This window comes from Oryzias latipes, chromosome 4 (assembly GCF_053564925.1).
Source record: "Oryzias latipes strain Hd-rR chromosome 4, Olatipes_Hd-rR_3.1".
Taxonomy (NCBI): Eukaryota; Metazoa; Chordata; class Actinopteri; order Beloniformes; family Adrianichthyidae; genus Oryzias; species Oryzias latipes.
In genome coordinates this window covers 20,199,853-20,222,964 of record NC_136240.1, presented here as the reverse complement: position 1 = coordinate 20,222,964, position 23,112 = coordinate 20,199,853, and the positions used below count along the sequence as shown (strand labels likewise).

The following is a 23,112-nucleotide window of genomic DNA, read 5'->3' as shown; positions in this document are numbered from 1 at the left end:
CTGCTCTGAGACCTCAGCTCTCTGTGGGTAGACTTGGCCTGAAAATGTCGGCCATGTGTTTTTATTTCTCATAGATGGTTGGAACAATTTTGTATCCATGCTTTTCAAGATTATTGGCCTAGCACCTGTTGCCGGGCAGCCTTTGGTGTCTGCTGGGTGTTTGTGCCTCAAAAGACTATTATATCTTTATTTAGGACACAATTTTTTGATCACCTTTAAAGCAAAAATGTCATCCACTGTTCTAAGTTTTGGTTTTGTGAATTTACACTTCAGCAGAAGAAAAGAATGGAAAGAAAAGCTGAGTGACATGATGAAAAGAACAGGAAGAAAAGCTGAGTGACATGATGAAAAAAGTGATGAAAATCAAGAGCTGCCTAACATTTTTTATACTTATGACCCCTTTTTAGTGCAGCATTGTAGGATTTTTTTTTTCTAAAGATGAGAGCCATATATAACTTATTTTAAGATTGTAACTGCATTTCTGAGTATTTCTTTATTTAAGTTATGATGAATATGAGTTTTAAAAAGCTCTCAGCTGTGACATAGAGACTAAAAGGAGCTAGCATCTGGCTCAAAACTGTTGCACCGATAACATTAGGTTGGGGTTGTGAGGAGCTATAAGCTAGCGTGAGAGAGTATAAACAAACGGTTGATGGAGGTCCCACCCACAACTCAGAGTCAGACTTCCTTTGAGCTACTGTAGCTCTGCACAAACTATGTCCTAGAAAACGACACAGGTTTTTTGATTTTGCTTAAAAATGGCATGATCGTAACTGCAAGATCACTAGGAACCCTTTGATAGATCAAAAGGTGATTGGAGTGGGACTTAAAAATCATTTAGTGAACTCTATCATAGCTCCTACAATTCATCCTATCCGCTCAGAAAGGATGTTTTGTAGTAACAAAACAGAGGCAGCTGCTTGGTTCCAGGCAAAATTGAGCAGTCAACATTGTACATTTCAATAAAATGTGGCTTAAAATATTTATAGTTCTTTACGATGCCAATTCTTTAGAAAAGTGTTTTTGCGCACAAAGCTACCACAAAGCTGCTTCTAAAAATAAGGAAATGTGTTAACTAGCCAGGAGTCTGCTGAAAGCTGAGTTTGCGTTTTTTGCATTTTTTCCTGAGGAACAAAGCATTGTTTTTTGTGTATTCATAGTTTAGGGGATTAATGTACTTCATTTGACTTTTAAATACCCTTTAGATTCTAAGTTGACTTGCAAAATTAGCTAGCAAAAACTAAATGTTTCTTGTTGTTTTGGCAAAGCAATTTGTGGTATCAATTGAATCTGTTAGTTTAAAAGGGGCCCAAGTTCACAATTTTTCAAAAATAGAGATATTATATGTTCTATGGTCTTGAAGGGAAAAGCTATCTGATTATATGCAAAAAAGTCCCAAGTCTGCTTGACATTTAAAATACATTAAGTGCAAAATTCCTGGACTTGAGCCTCTCTTGCATGGGTTTTGCATTATCCCATAGATGGCAGCACTAGTTATCCAATATGGCAGTGCCCCTGTTTAATTCAAGAAGGGTCCAAGTCCAGAGACTTTAGTTTGCTAGTCCTCTGAAATGATAAAGTGAGGTGCTTCATATTATAGCATTTGCTGGTGCTAAATCTAGGTAAAGCATTAATCATTTGGTGTAGCCTGCCTTTAAGCTATGCAATTAAAATCATTTCCTGAAAAATCACTTGGACTTGGGCCCCTTTTGAACTAACTGATTCAATTCACACTGTACCAAAAAAGGAAAGAAAAAAAAACTCCTGCCCTACAGCAAATGGCTACTTTTGTTTATTCTTCTGTAATATTTTGTTGTGGACTGCCTGAGCTCTTATGTAACCACACTTTAGGAGTTTACACAGGGGTAAAGCTTCCCCTATATATCAATTCACATCGCGAGTCTTTCTTACTGTTTATAAATCTTGTCCTCCGGTCTGTGTTTCTGCACAATGAGAAAAATGTAGCCTACCTGTCATGTCAGAACAACAAAACAATAAAAAGCCTCCAACATAAAGTAAAAAGTTCAGTTGCTGTCAAATAAACTCTGAAGTGACCTGTCTTTTTCTCATTTGTTTGTCTTTTTAGTGTCCCCGCATTTTGTTTAGTTCAGAAAGCCTACCTTCAAATTAGAGTATTGAGGTTTTCTTGGGGATGGTTTCTCCAAATTTACAAAAACTCTCCAGAATTAAAAAGTAATGTATGCTTGAAAGTACATTATTGAGTGAAATTTATGGGAAAAAAGGGGCTACTGTTCCTTTTAATATGTGATATTAGCACATTAACCTTTTTCTTATTTGAAGCTCCTCATCTAAACACACTTGCATCATCGTGTCAGTTTCTGCTGAAAACACGCATTTCCAAACGGCTGAGCAGACTCTTTCAGAACCAGAGGGTCACTCAATTAGCCAGCACATCAGAGTGATGTTAAACATGCAGATTACTAACTTGGGCTTCATGGGCTTGAGTTTGGAGTAGAGGAACTTTCTGCTATTAAGATCAGAGCTCAACTACAAAAATGTGAAAATGTAATCCAGAGTTTGACAACATGTCTTCTTTTGTAGATTAACTCAGAAATAAAAAAAACTTTTACTAAGCCTTTGAGTATAATTTTATGATTAGGACATTGGGGTATTCTCAACAAAGAAATTTTGTATTTAGTATTTTCGGGATTTGATTTATGTGAGTTTTATGCGTCTGTTTAGTGCAGTGCTTCTCAAATTGTGGGGGCGGGCGCGATGCGATTCCAGGGGGTCGCGCAGTAGTGGCGGTCTTAGGCACAGTTAATAAAAATGTAACTGTCCGCAAATTTAACGGGGGGCTGCGGTCAAAGCGGCTGAGTGCTTGGAAAATAATCTGCGCCACCATTGGTTTCCTATTATCTGTTCTATCACAGAGTTTGTAACAGAAACCTGTGAACTGCAGTCCCTGCAGCTGCTCCTGTCTCCTGTCACACGCGGTTTGGGAGTGTGAGAATGAAAGGGGAGGGGTAGGGGGCTCAGGCTGTTAGGTGGAACGCGCACACAGAGCCTGCCTATTACGCAACAACAGGATCATCACGTGCCTTTTGATTTTATCAGCTCATGCTAATAATGTCATTCTTTATTGTAGACATTTTGATGACGTGTCTTTATTTCCATAAATGTATTCTTTGTCTGCCTGTCGTTTACTTGGTATCAGTATTTGACATAAAGACAGCAGGTAATGCAGGAAAACAGCTGCACTTTATGAGATCATAAATAAACAATCCATCATTTAGGAAAAAAAATCAGCACAATTTTCTTTGCCTATTTCTTCAGACTAAAAACGTTAAACATATTGGTGCTGCTGTGTTGATGTTTCAGATCAATTTACATTTAATATTTATTGAATGAATTATTTTTCTCAGCATCAAATGGTTCAGTTGGTCAAAATGTTTCTAGTTTAAATAAGGAATGACAGATTCTTTTTAATTTCAGGGCACTTTAAACTTCCTTTCTGTTTCAGACTATAACAGGGTTTCTGTGTGGCTAAATAAAGTTATTATTTGATGAAAGTGGACTTGAATTGCTTTTTTCTTTTGTTAATGTTAAAAGATACAATTTTAGGTATACTTACACAATTTTTACAGATACTAGCCTGTATATTGTCACCGCAGTGAGTGTGTGAGTGTGTGTGTGTGTGTGTGTTGGGGGGGGGCGGCGAAACATTTTCTTTTTCCAAGGCAAGGCCTTGCAAAATATTATTGAGAAGCACTGGTTTAGTGCAATTTTGTATGTTTTTTTCATTAGGTAAGTACATATATCTACTAAAGCTCAATAATTTCCAGTTAAAATGGGAAATAAAATTTCAAAAACACCATACTTTTCATTCTGTAGCACCCTATCCTACTTACACATCATATTGCATAAACAAGCTACATACAGAGAATTTATGGGTTTTCCATTGACATAATGGAATCCTTAATTCCTTATTTTAACGTCAATCACACTGGTCCCAACAAAGTTGGTGTTTATGCCAGAACAAGGTCAAACAAGGTAACAAATGCAAGTACGCACACATGCTGCATAATGTAAATCAGGGCTAAGTGGCATCTTTGAACAACAGTCTAATCTGGTGTAAATGGTTTTAGCTAATTTTCAGCTGATGAGCTGACCTCTTTTGTCATTTGACCTCTGTACTTCAACCTCAACACATACAAATAAAGGAAAAGAGATCGAAGCAAGACGATAAAGGGACTCCTAATCCGGCATCTGTTCTGGAATTACTTCCCCTTCTCCCGTGTGAGACACAACAATGATTTAACAGGGTCTTTGACTGCTACAGATTTACCTGCTGTTTATCCTGCCATAAAACGGCGTCTGGCTTTGTTCACGGTGTAGCGCGGGTGGAGGGAATGCACCTCAGTGGGGGTGGAAGGCTCTCTGCAATCACATCCTCCAATGTGTCAAAAGTAATTAGGGTGATTGTTGAATGTGCCCTATTATGTGCAGAAAGGGTGTGTGTTGTGTGCTGTTAATTAGAATGATGAGCAGACTTTAATAAGGCCGGCACAGACACTCCAAAACAATACCGTCTTGTTTTCTTCTGATTAGACTTTTCCTATAAAGATGTATTCACAAGAGGGTTTACAAATACATGCTCCTTCTTAAGGAATTTGTTTGAAAGGACAAACAAAACGTTCAAAATCACAGGTGTCTATACATATATATATATATTTATATATATATATATATATATATATATATATATATATATATATATATATATATATATATATATATATATTTAGAAAGCAAAAGTATGTTTTAATTGATTAAATTAAGGGTATTAGGTAAAGGAGGTTTTTGTTTCATCTTTTTAATTATATAAATGGCAAGTTTGGTCAGCAAAACCCTCATGTGCAGGGAACTACTTTATTACTAGTCAACACGGTAAAGTATGGAAAAACAGTCCTACTTTTTAAATAGTTAATTTTTGTTCTTTTTTTATTATTTTTCACTTTTAATTAAGTGTTTTAACAATTGAGATTGTGAAGAAGTCTTATAAAAAAAACAAATAACGTGAAATGTCTAAGTTTTAACTTCCATCTTCTAGTATTATTTCCATCCATCCATCCATCCATCCATCCATCCATCCATCCATCCAACCATCCATCCAACCATCCATCCATCCATCCATCCATCCATCCATCCATCCAGCCAGCCAGCCAGCCAGCCAGCCAGCCAGCCAGCCAGCCAGCCATCCATCCATCCATCCATCCATCCATCCATCCATCCATCCATCCATCCATCCATCCATCCATCCATCCATCTTCTGAACCTGCAGAAGCCTTTTTGAAGTTTAGGCTTCGATGAAGTCTTTCTCAGCTTGTTGTTCGAAAGCTAGTTACACCCTGAGCAGGTTGGGAGTCTATTGAAGGGTCAAAAAACCACACTGAGAGGCAATTTAGAACTATGGGAGAAAAAGCCATGCATGCACAGGGAGAACATGCAAACTCCACAAAGAAAGGTCCCAGCTGGAAATTGAACCATGTGAGGTGAGAGTGCTAAGCTCTGCACCACCAAGCAGCCCTTTCAATATTCTAAGGATTTAAGTTAATTCCTGCCTTATCAAGCCACCACCATCTAGTAACATTAACCCTCATTCACAAATGTTCTTGTAAGAATTTCCCTAAATGTGTTCTTGACATATGCTGTAAGGAACATCAACGTTTTCATGATGTGCTTATAAGAAGCAGAATTGTTTGCAAATGTATTTGTGCAATTAACAAATCTGATTTATTTTTCCAAAGCATATATACTTGTTTCTATCAATTATTATGGGAATCAAGCCTTTTTCAGATCATGTCCCTTCTTGCAAAACTTTTGTGTAATGCTTTCTTGCCAATAATCTCTCACTGTTGACTCCCTTTTGCTCAAAATGTTTAATCATTCACGTTTACCCAGATTCCCCAACAAACATTAAAAATATCTGCACAAAATAAAACTGATATCTTCTGCATGTCACTGTTTTTGTTGCTTTTATCACAAACTGTCACCAAGCTTCAATAATCAGCAAATTTATAAATCGATCACATCCGTCACTGTTAGCTTCATTCATTTTTGCATGGCAAGCATGTCATTATCAAAATGTCCTTCCATCTCCAGGGAGAGTTGGAAAAACTGGGTTTTGCAGTAATTAGGTGAGCTCATTGATGAAAAAAAGGAGCATCCTGGGTAGACAAAGGATAACAGCTATAGAGAGGTGGAGCGAGGAAAAAGATGCACATAGGGAGAGTACGAGGAGGAGAGCAGATAATGAGAGGTAGTGTGACAGCATGAAAGAGTGCAAGAGGAGCTCACGTTGAGAATGAAAGGGCTGCTTGCCCACGGCTGCCTCATGGTGTGATGTCGTTGCAGTCTGTTGCCATGTTTTATTAGAAACACCACCATGCTAAGGTCTGTATTATGGGCTTGCCAGCTTACTTATGTTGGCTCCAGCTTCTCAGTGTGTCCGCTTGCTGGGCTGTGTCAGTGTTAATTTTAAATACATTAAGTTAGGTCAGCTACACAAAACACAGGGAAACCCACATTAGCATTAAATTACGATTAAAAAAGGCCCATCAGTGGACCAAGTGGTATTTTTTTTTTTACTGTAGATTGACAGAGGTTTGTTAACAGATAAAAACTGGAGAGAAGCACACAAAGGAGATCAGAAAGTGTTTTTAAAAAATAGTTTTCAATATTTCCTATTGTACTTAAATCTGTATTAGATGTATGACAAATTCATGTCAAGGTTTGCAACAGCATGAAAGTTTTAAAAATGTTATTAGTGACTTACTGTCAAAGTTGTGACTTAAAAAGCTGAGTGAAACATGGCAAAACAAAATAAATGTAAAAACTGGAAATATGGGAAACCAAAAGATAAACATGAAAGAACACTAGAGATCAGTCCTGACACTTTGATAGAGGACAGAATGCTGTGCAGTAAGTTCAACACTTAACAGGACATGCACATTCAACCCCTTAAAAGAAGGTAAAGATAAGACCAGCTGTAAAATTGTTGTGCATTTCAGGTGAAGCCTGAATTTTTCGGATTTACTGGAATTCTCTGCTGTCCAGAAAAAATGACATTTCTGAGAGAGGTGTACGGTCATTTACTCCTGCTGACTGATCCCACATTAGTGGGCAAATTATGTGACGGGTAGTAAGAACATTCATGTGGTCTGGAAAAATATGATATGGGTGCTCTTTGTGCTTTTGAAGCCGTTTTGACCTGTAATGTAATGTTTTCTGGGCAGTGAGCCGTAAAGTTACACCTGTTAGCACAATTGTCCATCATCCATTCCCGTTTCTCTGCAGGGACAGAGTACTTGCTTAGAAAAAACAACAGCTTTTTTTGTTTTAAAAACTTGCAGAAAAGTGCATGTGCTGCATTCACATCTGTGTTGAACAGATTGCCAATCAAAAATAACAAAAATAAAGAAAAGGGTGCAGTTTCTGCTGTGTGCTGCACTCCCAATATACAATGGGGTTAAATGGGTTCATTGCATAAAAAAAATCTTTAAAGCATCAGATGGTAAAAAATTTGTGACATTTTTATGTTGGAAAAAAACAACCAAGGTCTTTACGTTCATAAATTGGGCTCAAATGCATCCTTAAAAATGAAGATTTTTTTCTTTGCTTACACCATACCTGGACTTATTCCTGTCAGGGTTTTTGCCATGAAATAAAAACAATGTTGTTGAATGAAATGGAAAGCTGGATGTCAAATCTTGATTGTAATTGTGGTGTAGCTAAGGACAACAATCCCAAACAGACCAGAAAATCTACAACAAAATGGTAAAAAAAAAGGAAATATAAATAAATGATTGCTTGAAACCTTTATGAAATGAGCCAATCCAATAACCAGTAAATAAATCTTCAAAGGTGTCTTTGTGTTTATAGCTGCTCTGCTTAGTCTGCATACTACAAATAATGCAGTGTTTTGCCCTCTTTCTGTAAAATGTAACTGCAGTTTGAGTTGCAGTTGTCTTTGTCATTTTGCTTTAAATACAGTCTGATCTGATGTTAACTTGCAATGAAATCTGTTTCTGGGAAAAATATTGGCAACTACCCTGAATGCTTTCCTTTTGAAAATGATCCTTTCCCATTGTGTAAATAAACGGGAAAAGATTATCTTCAAATGACCTCAAGTTGCTTGAAAATGGCCTAAAACCCTTTCCAGTCTTACTGGCAGGAAAAATAAAATCAATAAGATCTCTCCTGATGTCTTTGCTTTAATATCTGATGTTGCAGGCAAATTGATAGAAGTTTAGCTTTTCACGGAGGTAGGTGTAGTTGCTAAAATATTAATTAGGTTTTCATAATTAAAATATAGGGTACTTTCTTTTATTATTTTTGAGGCTGCAGAACTGTTTCTTTTAAAGGAGTAGTTATAAATTAAAATGGGATTACATGGATTACCTTTGTCCCCATTGTATCATTCCAATAGAGCATTTGTTTATGCTGTATCAAACGGATTCTTATCTCTTTCTATCAAAGCCAGAACAAAGGGGAAGTGCACTGCAGACAGTATGCAAATAACATTTTTTTTATATGAAAGACATGCATCATAAAGTAGTGCTCAAGATGGCAACTTTAATTAAACTTGTGCATTTTTTCCTTCTGCTACTCATTATTTTCCCTTCTTTCTTTTTTTTTGTCCCTCTGACAGAGACAGTGATGGACACAAGGACTGCGACAGCTGAGCTCGGCTGGATATCGTTTCCTGCCAATGGAGTAAGAGCCATTGTGCAACGGTTTACTGTTCGTGTGTGTGGTGTGTGCGCATGTGTGTGTTGGTGTGCCGGCACCTGTGGGGAAAGCGGTTTGAGAACACTTTACAGTGGTCCATTAACGAGTCATTCAAATTTTTAATTACAGTGGCAAGGTGACACCAATTAACCACTGCTAACGCCGAAAAGAAGGCATTCCAAGGGATCATAGCAGTGTAGCACTCAGGAGTCTGAATTCAACAAACACTAAAAATGAAATTAAGTGGAATGGAACAGAAGAGGTTGTTCCACGCTGTTTTTGTTAAACTCAGTTAGCTTCTTCTTGCTCTGGCTCAGCATCTCGCTGGTCACAGTGGACTGTGTTCGAGGTGAGGGGCTCTAATTGTGATGGATGGTTGTCCCTGTGCAGCATGGAGCAAGGTTGAGGAGAGAAAACAAGAAGAAGGAAATAAGAAATTGGAGGCAGGAGGGGAAATAATGGAGAAAGTTTCAAATGTGTCAGGCTGCATTAAATCCATTGAGTGTTTTAGCTTTTTTAGCTTCTCATTGTGTTTCTCTCTTGCTTCACAACTATTGCCCTGCCTCACACAAAAAAAAAAAATGCCACCAGTGGGAAGAGGTGAGTGGATATGATGAGAACCTCAACACCATCAGGACATACCAAGTGTGCAACGTGTTTGAGCCCAGCCAGAACAACTGGCTGCTCACCACGTACATCGACCGACGGGCCGCACAACGTATCTACGTGGAGATCCGCTTCACTGTCCGGGATTGTGCCTCCATACCCAATGTTCTGGGCTCCTGCAAAGAGACGTTCAACCTCTACTACCTGGAAACAGACAGGAGAGAAACAGCAGGCAACAGGGGAGTGGAATACTGGGCAAACGCACCATTTCTAAAGGTAAATATCATCAAACAAGACCTGTAAAGGATTATTTGATCTCCTTTTGATTTATCTTTTTTCCTTTCTTGGTCAGGTGGACACTATAGCAGCAGATGAGAGCTTCTCCCAGGTTGACTTTGGAGGGAGACTGATGAAGGTGAACACAGAAGTACGGAGTTTTGGCCCGTTGTCCAAAGGAAGAGGGTTCCATCTGGCTTTCCAGGACCTGGGTGCCTGCATGTCCCTTCTGGCTGTCAGAGTTTTCTACAAGAAATGTCCCAGCATTGTGCAAAACTTTGCTTATTTCCCAGAGGTGAGAACAGCAAAGTGATTCTTTCAGCATTTGTAGCAACTGATGTAGAGCTTCATTGATTAATAAAGATTGACATGTAACATCAGAATTACTACAGAAATCATAAAAAGAAGGGTTTTTTTTCTGTGGAAAATTATGAATTAGAAGAAGATAAACTATATAGAAAAACAAAACAAAAAAGGATTGTGAAAAGTTCTTTCATTTCATCAAGCAGGAACTAAGCCAAAATAATGGGAGCTAAGTTTATATGTATGCAAATTTGATTTTTTTTTTTTAATTGATCAACTTTTGAAACAAAATTGTTTTAGAAATTAAGTAGAATTTAAAAGATTATATCTATCTAATTTAATAAATACTAACCCTTGGAAGCACTGTGTGAAGAAACTGGATTGTCTAGAAAGGACTGTATTGTATTAGTTCGTAACCCCGTCAGTTTCTTGCACACAGAAATAATGAATAATGACTCAAAAGACAGTAACTTATCTTTTTTAGGTTTACTCCGCACAAAGACCACAGATTTGTACGCAGGGTTACAGACAGATGACCACGGCGCATTCAAAGTCCGAACGAAGGGGTTCAGGAAAAAGGGTTGACATATATACCTTGCATTTGCATATTCAGAACCTCATTCGATGGATCATGGTGTGAAAAACCCACCCACAGACTGTTGCAGGCTAGATGTTCGAAGGTCAGAGCACCTAAAGTGTCAGATCTCTCTGGGGTTATCACAGACATTTGCCAGAACGCATACACCAGAACACACAAAGATGAAAAGGGAGGATGTTAAAGGAATGTTTGCTCTGTCTGGAGTGTAATATAATTTTGAGATGATAATACATAGTGAATCCAGTTTAAGTCATTAATGTGATAAAAGGTAAAAGTTAGTATAATAAAATGTAAAAAGGGAGTTTCTAACTATTCTGTTTCTAATCATTCCTAACACACTGTTTATTTAATCTAGACCCTGAACTAAGTGAAGCATCTCCGTCACAGCTCACACACAGCCAGAGCCGACCCAGAAAGCCTTTGGGAGGCTTCATGCTGCAGCTAGTCGAACTTCTGCCACTGATTAAAAAAGTTCCAACCATCCATCCATTTTCTAAATCCGCTTAATCTCTTTTGGGGTCACAGGGTTGCTGGAGCCTATCCGTAGTCACTGTTGGGTAAAGGGGGGGGGGGGGGGGTACAACCTGCACAGTTTATCATTTAGAAACTTTTCTATTCAAAAGAACATAGCTTACAAGCAGCATTAACTTCACTCTCCTTTCATGTGACTTAAAATTTGTTTTTAAACTTTCTCATTTTTTTTAAAAGGTATTTCTTTGGGGGAAAAACACAAATATACATAAACACATGACCCCTCCATACACAAACACAAAGCTGTGAAAGAATGTTGGTTTAAGTTAATGTAAAATGAAACATTTAAAAAAAAAAAACTAAAATGTGATGATCAGAGAAATGTTTTAATGCAGAAAGACAAAAAAATGTGACTAATTCACATATGAAGAAAAGGATTATTAGATGATTCTCAGAAAAGAGACTGATTGTTTTATGTCTTTTGATGCTGCAGACGCTGACAGGAGCAGAGTCCACCTCACTAGTCATTGCTAGAGGAAGCTGCATAGAAAATGCAGAGGAGGTGGACGTGCCTATAAAGCTCTACTGCAACGGAGACGGAGAGTGGATGGTACCCATCGGCAGCTGCAGCTGCAAGGCAGGCTATGAACCAGACAGCAGCAACGTGTGTCGAGGTGAACATTTTCTCTAAACAGAAATTTCAGTGACAAAAGAATTTGGTTAGGAATATTTCACTTTAGCAAACTCTCTTGTTTTGTGCATACATTTCATATTGTTTTGGGTAAAAGACCAACAAGGCGGCATGACAGCAAATCAATATGCATCCACCATCTTTGCAGCGTTCAGCCTCAGTAGGGTTACTCAGACTGCAATCCACACCTCAACACAATGAATGGCAAGAAGATTACGATAATGACTGAATGTGCAAACAAAAAAACACCACAAATTTAAAAAGAAAATATAACTTATAGTACATTTGTTCTGTTCTGACTTGATATATATAACAACATCATAACTGGACATATTACAGTTAATTGTTTGTGTAAACTCTGCTGAAAATGCTCTTTTTTTTGACCAGCACAGGACAGAGTATTGCCTTTTTAGCACTTTTAGCTGAATAATGTTATGCACATATAGGGCTCTTTCTGATACATCTTAGCCTGAGGGTTCTGCACACAATGCTCCATATGTTAATATTTGCTGAGGCACACTTGGATGAATGTGTTACAGAAATAGCTTTTCTTCCTCAATGTTCCAGATATCTGCACCTCTTTTTCTTCCTTTTTATATCTGGCCTCTTTCCCCATTTCCTCTCTACAGTAGTACCCATCATTTCTTATTCTCCCTGGAGAGTCTCATTCATTTGATTGAATGTGAGGGTGCACGTGTGAAGCTGTGTGATGTATTTGCATATGGGGATATGATAAGTCAGTGCGCTGCATCCCATGTTAATTAGTTTAGCGTGTTCAAGACAGATTAGTCTTCTGCAAATTAGTACTGAACTTTCAGAGTACAGAGAAGTAGAGGGGGCACAAAAAAAACAAGGAAAGAAAGTTTGATTGGGGGAGGCTGAGAGAGGTTGAAAGCTAAAAGATATGAAAAAGGAAGCAGAGACTGATAGTCGACTGTCTGCCTTGGGTTAAACCTATTATGCAGACAGACTGAATTGTTTGCCGAACTGTTGATGGCAGTTTGTGTTTTACACAGACAACATTTTCACTTTTTTCTATATTCTGATTGTTTTTATTTATTTATTTTTTGTAAAACAGTTGTGTCATGAGGAATTGTGGGTAAGTCTCATATTGACATGTTTGTAAGAGTTAAATTGTGCACAAAATATTTCTTAAAAAGAAATGAGAGGTTTAGATTAGCAAAAACTAACAATAGACAGGATGCAATCTAAATCCGTTAACCTTTAATTCTAGTTTAATGTAGCTCGAAGTCGTTTAAGATCCCAGGCCAGCTGAAAGACCTAGTCTGTCCAGCTTGTCCTGGGTCTTTCCCGGGGCCTCCACCCAATGGGACGTGCCCAAAACACCTTCCCAGGGAGGCGTCCAGTGGGCATCTGAACCAGATGCCAGAGCCAGCTCAATTGGCTTCTCTTGATGTGGAGGAGCAGCAGCTCTACTCCAAGCTTTCTCCGGGTCACTGAGCTTCTCACCCTATCTCTAAGGGACCGCCCAGCCACCTTACGGAGGAAGCTCATTTCAGCCGCTTGTACTCGGGACTTTGTTTTTTCGCTCATGACCCATGTGAGTATTGGAACGAAGATCGACTGGTAAATTGAGAGCTACGCTTTCTTGCTCAGCTCTCTCTTCACCCAAATGGACCGGTACGGCGATCGCATAACAACAGACGCCACACCAATCTACCTGTCGATCTCACGCTCCAATCTTCCCTCACTCGGGAACAAGACCCCAAGAAATTTAAACTCCTCCACCTGGGGCAGGAGCACACCCCCCACCCAGAGAGGGTAAATTTAGTTACTCAAGCAAAATCTGGGGAATGTGATTTAAGCGTTTCTGGATAGGACTTTGCATGATATGAAAAGGATGCATAGTCATACCCAGAAAAGACATCAATTCAACCCATTGAATTGATGTCATTTCAGTTGGACACACTTTTTTTAAAGGACATTTGAGCTCTTTACTGTATAGTTAGGGCTGTATTAGCCAAAGCTTGATATTAAAAGGGTAAAAAAATCCTGCCCCACGTATGAATGTTGATAGTCTGGATAAATGGTAATGAATTGTGCTTCCATTCATTGTTCTTGTTTATTTTTTTAATTGAAATGGTTTATTTCAAGCAATTAGGTAGAAATAATACACAACAGCAATATAATCATCAGTTATACATTCATACAGTAACTAATCAAACTTAGGATAATTATAAATATTAATAAATATTGCTGGAAAGGGAGTGGAAGGAAGCAAACTTATATAATCCCACCCCGTTATACTATAACCATTTTATTACATGATTTATCAATATCCGGTTCTTAGGTTTTATCAGACAGAATTAAAAATTATAAGATATCGATAAAGCACATGACAAAGATGAATTACTTAAGTATTACGTCAAAAATAACTATTTTAGAAATCAACATGGCAAATGCAGATCAGTCATCTGAAATATATGCAGATTATGTTACTTATAAAAGCCATTCATATGAATAAACATAATACTATATCAATAAAATAGACAACACTGTTTCAGGAATTTTCATAGCAAAATTTCATCAAGTATCAAAAGTTAAAAACATGTGCAAAATTATGCTACATTAGGAAAGATTTTTGAATCACTTGATCAATTTATAATCTAGTCATTGTTATCACATTTTAATGTTGATAGATTTGTGTTTCAAAATTTATTTAGTGAACAAAAGAGTATTTAATTGTGGTTTTGGAATTGTGGTCTACAAAAAATTGTTTGGTGAGGTGACTTTTCCATTAAGAGGACACAAGTAGAAACTTTGTTTGTGTATGAATAGTAAATTATCGAAGTTTAAAACCATAATAAACTTGATAACAACATGACTCTTAGTTAATATTTATTTAAGGTTTGTTTAAAAAAAAGCTTCTGTTCTACCATGCACGTTTTTCTGTTTCCTAAAACTATTTTAAAGTCTCGGCTGCACGGTGGCGCAGTGGTTAGCGCTCTTGCCTCACAGCCCATCAGTGGGGGACCTTTCTGTGTGGAGTTTGCATGTTCTCCCTGTGTATGCGTGGGTTCTCTCCGTGATCTCCGGCTTCCTCCCACCATCCAAAAACATGCTTCATAGGTTGATTGGCAACTATAAATTGACTATAGGTATGACTGTGAGAGTGAATGGATGTGTGATTGTGGACATTCTACCCTGCAACAGACTGTCCAGGTTGTCCCCTGCCTTCGCCCACAAGTGGCCGGGATAGGCTCCGGCAGCCCCGTGACCCCGAAAGGGAAAAACGGCATAGAAAATGAATGAATGAATGATGATTTTAAAGTGTTTAAGGGGCATTGAAGTCTACAATCACATATTAAGAATGCCCGGCTCTTATTGCATGCAAAAATGGTTCCCAGGAAAGAGAATTGTGATGATCCAGTCCTGTGAACCATGATAAATGTTGGACTGTAAGTCAAACACAGCAGAGGGAAGACAATGAAAGTTTTTTTTTTTAAGTAGACACCTGCCTGCACTTCTTTCAATTTTCAGGTATCCCACTATGTTATTTTAAAAGACTCATTGTGCATGTTAGCTTTGCTTCCATCAAAAGTGACGCTCAGCGGGATATGCTTACCATCTAAAGACCTAAATCAAAGACAAACTAATCTGACGTGTTGACTGCTTCTGCGATGACTGCGTAAACACGTTTGCTTTTACCATTACTTGCAGTTTCAAGCATAGTATGACAGATCATATCTTGCAGTTTTCTCCTCAATCTGTTTTTTGCGTCCTTTTTCCCCAATCAACTGATAACAACTTGGCAGGAAGCTGGACTTCACTACTGGGACAGATGGTCTCTTTTTGTGTGTTTGTGTGAAGGTTTGAGAGTGTCAAGCCACGAAAATGGTGTTTGTTTTTCACCAAATCACCATATTGCACAAACCATACGGCTAAACTGGCTCATGATCAGAGCGGGATCCATTGTGTGTGTGTGTGTGTGTGTGTGTTTGGCACTGTCTGACTCTTTCTCTCTGTCTTTGTGGGTACGCTTAAAAGAGCAAAAGATAAAGTGTGTTTTTGAAAAAAAAAAGAAAAATCTCACCCTTTTTCCAGTGCACTGGACTTCAAATTTGATGCATGCTCTTTTTCATGTTAGAAGCCCAACAATCCATTTTAAACCAGTAGGTTTTTAATTATTGCATAAACAGAATGTTTGCCAACTTTGGTTGGCTACCACCTACTGAATGTGTGGCGCCACGCTTCTTTTAGAACAGCAAACTAACAGGTCACTCTATTACAAGTAAGTGCAAAACCCGCAAACGGTACTTACATATTGTACCAAATGACTGTTTTCTAGTTTGGAATCCATAAACGTGCAAACACAGGGACCAAAGGGAGGCATCGAGAGATAAGTAATGAGGATAGGTGAGCAAGACATGTTGCCATGGTGACACGCCCCATGTGTATGAGCAAGATTGTTGAATAAATGACCTTGACAAGCCAGATGTCTATCGGCCTATTGAAGACAGGAGGAAAGGAACGTGCACGGGGCTTCTGACTATCCTGTAGAGAGGGCAGGTAGACTTTTATAAATGATGAAGCTTAACAAACATGAAAGATTGGAAAATGGATTGAGCAAAACAACTATTATACTAGGAGTTTTTTAAGCTAACCCAAAATATTGTCTTCATTAATGTCTAATATTTCAGATATTTTTCAATAGTTGGGATCAGTTTAAAGCTTTCCAGTTTAAGTGCCTTTTAACCAGTCTTCCAGAATTTAAGCAAGTGAAAAGATCAGAAAAACCTTCCTTTTTTTCTATATGTTAGAAAGAAAGTAGGGTTTCCAGAGGGCATCCTCTGAGTATTTATTTTATGCTTTTATTTTTTCCAATTGAAATTTACCCGCGCATTAAAGTCATGATTAATGTTTTCGATTTGCTTTCAATGAAAAAGTGTGGGCTATAAAAAGAAAATGAAACAAAATCAAAGTGGTTACCTTCCATTAAAGTTAACTGACAGGAACATATGTCACACCACTGGAACTTTATGGAAGCATCATTGACATCATGATAAAATGCTAGCAACAACATATCAAGACCACAGATGCATTTATCTTATTAAAGGGTCCTAAACCTGAGTAATGGCAAATCACAGAGTGGAAAGCTGTTTTCCAGGGAGATTCTTTATTAATCTTAATCTCGCTTTTTATACGAGCATGTGTTCAATGAAAAAGCGAATATAATGGAATCATTAAGCTTTATTCCATCTAAGTCTTTTTTTTCTCCTATTTTTGATTTAAATGTTCGTTTAAAAGTTTGTTTGTTTTTTGGCCATACAAGAAATAGTTCCAGTTGTACATGATTTTCTGTTTGTGTCTTTTTCTGGGAGGTCAGCTTAGATGATAGAGTATGATAGCTTAAATGCTGCATAATTTATGTGAACAAGGTGTGGAAACCTAATCATTGCTGTACATAAGGAACAAGATTATTTAAGAAAGTTAATTGTGACCTGGTTAACCTGTGCCTTTGCAGACATGTGATCCTACCATATATGCAATCTGCATGCAGCTTGCATCTATTTTTTTTCCGTTCTATAGAGGACACACTGTTATGCACAAGAAGGCTCTGAAAGGAAGCTCATGTGCTTTAGTGGACTTTTTTACAGAGACAGATTTTTTTATTTTTCTGGAGTCAGTCAGTCAGTTATAAAACTGTTCACGCACAAGCTTGATGAAATCCTGAGATCTAATCTGAGGTATATTTCAACTTTCATGTGAGTGGGCTTTCATAAAGCTCTGGGTTATGGATAACCCAGGGGAAGAGAACATGTTCCTCTGTTACAAATTGTGTTAGTACAAAAATATCAGCCAAACAAAGAAAAACAACAGTTTCTTTTTTCTTTTAACCTTTTTTTACATTTCTTTATAGTTGTGCTGTTGCAACTCTGACAATCTTCAATCTGTCTTTCCATGTTCTTAACTTGGACCTCATTAAAAGCCTGCTCTGTGATTCCCTACACACCTCACCCATAAATCTATGCAGCATTTGCATATTGATCGTTCTCTGACATTTTATCAAGATAAACAGTCATCTCAAACAGGGAAAGAAAAAACAAATTGCATAAGATGATTAAAACTGATAAACAAAACACATATTTATGTATTTGTTTACTTGCCACATCAATCTAATTGTCATTTTATTAGTTTCCATTTTTCTTCTCTGTTGTATTTGTTCCTCTTCTCACCTAACAGAGAAAATGTGAAAACTTCTGTCTAAGAATGAAAAAAATAGGAATTATTTGGGATCTTAGAAAGGGTTTGGTTTTTCCTCTATATTATATATATATATATATATATATATATATATATATATATATATATATATATATATATATATATATATATATATATATATATATATATATATATATATATATATTCATTCCAAATGAACATGAGAAACTGGAGAAATACCAGGGACTCAGAGAAGAACTGGAGAAAGCCTGGAAAGTGAAGGTGACAGTGGTGCCAGTGGTAATTGGAGCACTCGGGGCAGTAACCCCCAAGCTGGAGGAGTGGCTACAACAGATACCTGGAAAGACCTCAGACCTATCAGTCCAGAAAAGCGCAGTGCTAGGAACAGCTAAGATACTGCGTAAGACCCTCAAGCTCCCAGGCCTCCTGTAGAGGACCCGAGCTTGGAGGAGAAACCACCTGCGGAGGGTGAGAGGGGCGTTTTTTATATATATATATATATATATATATATATATATAATACAAAATGTTTTTCATGTTCTATTTTAGGATGCTCTTTAGAATATTTGAACTTCTTGAAGCAGAGAGATCCAAGCAGAAAATGCTTTGAGAAGTTGTTTTTGGTGTAAAATCAAGTGACAGCTTTGGCAGGAATAGGTTATGTTTGCAAGGATGCAAGGAAAATAAGCTATAATTCTTCCTTCATTATTCACTTCAGCACAGGAAACATTTGATTACTAATTATGATAGCTGGCTTTCTGTCACACAGAAGCAAAAGCTAAAATGACACTTTATTATTATAATTTTTGCTTCCTTTTTCAATCAAATAAACGCAAGGCCAAGAATGTGAGCAGTCTTATACAAGATTTCTCACTGTGTTTGTTTTTTATTTTTATTTTATTTTATAATGAACAATTTAAGAAAACCCGGATTCAATGTTTTTATTTTTAATTTCGGTTGAATGTTTTGTACAGTGGCAGTTCCACTGGTTTAGGTCATACTGTGCTGGAGTTTGTATAAACAACTTTTTTATAAATATTTGTTCTTATGTGTCAGGCAATGTTTTTAAAAATTCCCATTTTAAGAATAAAATACTTGTCACTAAGACATGTTTTCTCAAACCAAGATAATTTTGCTATTAAAAAACTTTCTTGTAAGCTTATTTTTCTTGCAAGACAAAAAATAAGACAATTTTTCTTGGATAAAAACATGTTTGCTGTCTTAAGATTCAGTTTGTGCAGTATATGTGTTTAGACTTGTCTGTTGCTTCAGTTTCTCTGCTGACTCCTGGTTCTCCATTTTATTAATCTTCCTTTACTGTGTTTATTTTGTGTAGCTGTCGTGATTGTAACAGTGTGTTGAATTTTAGGAAAATCTGGTGTACAACCGAAAACCAACATCCTTTCAAAGACAGTATGCATCACAGACTCTGATTGGACTAAGAGAAGGAGCAGTTTCTCTATTTTTAACTTTAATTAATTATAATTGTGTCAACCTTTCACAAAAGGGCAGGACACGTCACTCTAGTAACCAAACAAGCCTGTCAGGAAGGAACACATGGACAGGACTTTAAATTCATGCATGTAAAGGGATCATTTCTTTTCAGCTAAAAAGTTGCCCTCTGTTTAGGAATAATGAAAAATAGAGACCCTAGTTGAAAGAGCTCTGAAGATTGCAGATTTTTTTGTCATACACAGAATGTGCTTGTGTACCTTGTCAGAAGAAGACAGAAAATCCCCCTCTGTGCTCAACCTTAAAGCACCAACAGTAACTCTGCTGTCATGTTGCTTTTCTAAAACAAACACCACCAAATGTCTTCTTATCAAGACGAACAGCAAAATGATAAAAAGCTCATTTGGAGGAAAAGTTCTAAAGATTTCTAAATCTTTCCTTTGGTCTCATCACAGCTTGTCCTCAGGGCACCTTTAAGTCGTCCCAAGGGGCGGGATTATGCCAGCAGTGTCCATTCAACAGTCGCTCCACCATCGAAGCTGCCACCCTCTGTGGCTGTCGGAATGGATATTATCGGGGAGACACGGAGAAACCAGAGGACATGTGTACCAGTGAGTCAGCCTTTCCTTTTCTGTTTGACACACAAAAGCATATGTTCAGTACACGGCCGGACCTGAGCGGTACAAGACCACTCCTGCCTGACAGATTACACCACATCAGAGGCAGACATTTCCGAATGTCTAATATTTCATAATTACAAGAGAAGCCGGCATCTGCTCTGATTTATCATACGGCACATAAATTTATGAGCCTCACTCCGAGTTCTGTGACTTCCCCATCCTTGTTAGGGGATTTGGGGAGCAGTAAGTAATAATGCTGCCACGCTCCACCGGCTCTCTGTTGAAGCAAAGATGTGTTTCGTGTGTTGAAGACGGCATGTTGCTATGCAAGATGGAGCACAGAGTGAGGCAAGAACGCAGCCTCCGTGTTCCACCGAGACACTGTGTAAGTAGGTTGAGACATGAATCATTTTGGACTCTACATTTGTGTGCTCTGCTGGCTGGTGCACCGATGTTAGAACATGTGTGCGCGTGCAGGTTCATGTGACCTGAATGCAGGAAAACATCTATTTTATGTTTTACACTGATATTATAGAAACATCTGTTCCATTAGTTTTAGTCTTAATGATCTGGGTGCCAGTGTGTTTTACGCATTTTCATTTGCAATCTACATCTACTTCCCTTGGAAAGGACTGCAATATGTGTTCCCATTCTTTCCCATGGAAAGACTTAATATTCTTTTCTTGTCTGGGTGATTCTGACTCTGACTTTCAGTCGTGGTGCAGAAGTAGAGCAGTCAACCTCTGATCAGAAGATCAAAGCTTTAGTTCCCACCTCGCCCACCCATGCGCCGAAGTGTCCTTGGTCAAAACACTGAACTCCACTTTGTTCCTGGTGGTTACAGGTTGACGCCAGTGTTAGGCAGCAGAGCTGCCATGTGTGAATGTGTGTGTGAGCATAGGTAAATGGAACTGTGATTACCATTTAAAGTCACATTGATCATCTTTTGATCTGTTTTAAAAGTGTTCACAGTGTTCTTTTAATGATGATTATGCCGTTTTTAGGCAAAATGCTCTTACTAGCTTACAGCCCTTCACAACCCCAAGTAGATTCTATGCCATAATTGCAAGCTTTTTCCACCGGCATTTGAATGAAGAAATACTCAGAAATGCAATTTTAAGCTTAATGTGGTCCATCGTAAGGAAATTGCCACAAGAATACGTTAAAAACACCCAAAACAATTTTTTATTGGAGTTGGTCTTTAACAAGTAGTTGCAAACAGTCAATTGGATCACAGGCTGACCCTGTAAAGCTGTTGCTTTGTGTAATCAGAGCTACAAACAGCTTAAAGGGGCAGTCTATGAATCCAGTAATTGACAGTATGGTCCGGTGCCTTTTAATACACCTGACCTGTTCCTGTCTGTTTTTACCTGTTCCACGTAAAAAAAAAAGGATTTTTAAATGAAAGTTTATTAGCAGAGACTCCTACTGAGTATCACATGTAAAAAAGCATGAAAAGAGACACACAAGTGAAACTCCCCCAACTTTATTTATATATTGACTGAACCACTTTACACTCAGTCTAAAAGCAGAAAAAGTGAAATAGTCAGCCGGTGGAGTCCAACCTTGAGTGGAAACAATTCCGACTTAGAGTTGGCTTTAAAAAAAAACAATTAAAATGAATTATTTTACTTTCAGCTTAACTGTACTTTTCACTTTTTTGTGTCTTCATAACAGAAGCAGATATTTTGATGTTTTGTATTTTGTTGACTTCCAAAGAATCAGATCAGGAATTTTTCTGGAAGTATTTGAAACAGGAAGTGGAAATGTCAGAGTTGTGTAAAGCCTGAGTGCTGCACATTTTGTTGATGGGGTCAGTGAATTACCTCAGGGAAGGCTCATAGAAAAACCTCTCATCACCAGCAGACACGTTTCAAAAATGAGGCTGAAATTGAGAAAAATAAAATCATTTATCACAGTGGAATGGTGTCAGGTGTCAACCCCCTCAGCCTACACAGCACTCGACAAATACTTTTGGACTTCCAATTCATGGGCAAAAACAAGGTAAATTGGAGTCCTCCAATGCAGAAGTATTGAAACTGAGATCAATCTTTTTAAACAGAGAGATTGATTTTTTTCTTTTTAAAGAAAGAGTTTTACCAACCTCACCAGTAGGATCTTCAGTTGGGTTTTTGTCCAAACGATCCATACTTGCTTCTCCTTATGTGGCGGGATAGCAACTGAGCAACTGTAACCCTTGTGCTATCCTAGGCACGTTAACATTGGGAGTTGGGTCATCTAGACCCACTAGACAGTACTCTGAACCTTTTTTCTTCAATGATTTGTGATCTTCACTGGTGTCCGTGGATTACATGAAATCTTTCCACCTTTCCACCTCCATAGTGTCAACTATGGAGTCCCACAGGGCTCAGCCTTGGGACCGATCCTGTTTACGCTTTATATGCTATCCCTAGGAAACATAATCAGGAAACACAGCATCAATTTTCATTGTTATGCCGACGATACGCAGTTGTATTTATCCATGAAACCTGACCAGAATGACCAGATAGAGAAACTGAACGCCTGCATCAGTGACATCAAGACCTGGATGACAATTAATTACCTCCTCTTGAACCCAGAAAAAACTGAGGTCATTATACTTGGTCCTAAAAACCTCAGAGATGCTCTGTCTGCTCAGATAGTCTCCCTGGATGGCATAAGTATAGCCCCCAATTCCACAGTTAGAAACCTTGGGGTTTTACTTGACCAGGATTTATCATTTAAGGCTCACATATCTCAGGCGTGCAGAACTGCCTTTTTTCACCTGCGGAATATTGCTAAGATCAGAAATATACTTTCTAAGAGTGATGCTGAAAAACTCATCCATGCATTTGTTACGTCGAGGCTGGATTACTGTAACTCCTTGTTAGCAGCGTGTCCTAAGAGTTCCTTAAGAAGTCTCCAGCTTGTTCAGAACGCAGCAGCTTGATTGTTAGCTGGAACTAGCAGAAGAGATCACATCACTCCTGTGTTAGTTTCGCTCCATTGGCTCCCAGTTGATTCCAGAATCAAGTTCAATCAAGATCCTCCTGTTAACCTATAAGGCCTTACATGGAATGGCCCCGTCCTATATTAAGGACCTCATAGTCCCTTACCATCCAATGAGAACACTTCGCTCGCAAAATGCAGGACTG

General features: G+C 38.0%; 1 protein-coding gene across 2 annotated transcripts in view; it reads left to right on the top strand.

The window, feature by feature from the left end:
• LOC101169846 (ephrin type-B receptor 1) overlaps window positions 1-23,112 on the top strand; it is a 92,341-nt gene that overhangs the window by 19,285 nt on the left and 49,944 nt on the right. For both annotated transcript variants that reach the window (XM_011474166.4, XM_078946034.1), the window contains exons 2-6: window positions 8,675-8,739; window positions 9,346-9,636; window positions 9,713-9,931; window positions 11,502-11,682; window positions 19,814-19,969. In XM_011474166.4, the coding sequence (XP_011472468.1) occupies window positions 8,675-8,739; window positions 9,346-9,636; window positions 9,713-9,931; window positions 11,502-11,682; window positions 19,814-19,969 (912 nt within the window). The remainder of the gene's footprint in view (window positions 1-8,674; window positions 8,740-9,345; window positions 9,637-9,712; window positions 9,932-11,501; window positions 11,683-19,813; window positions 19,970-23,112) is intronic.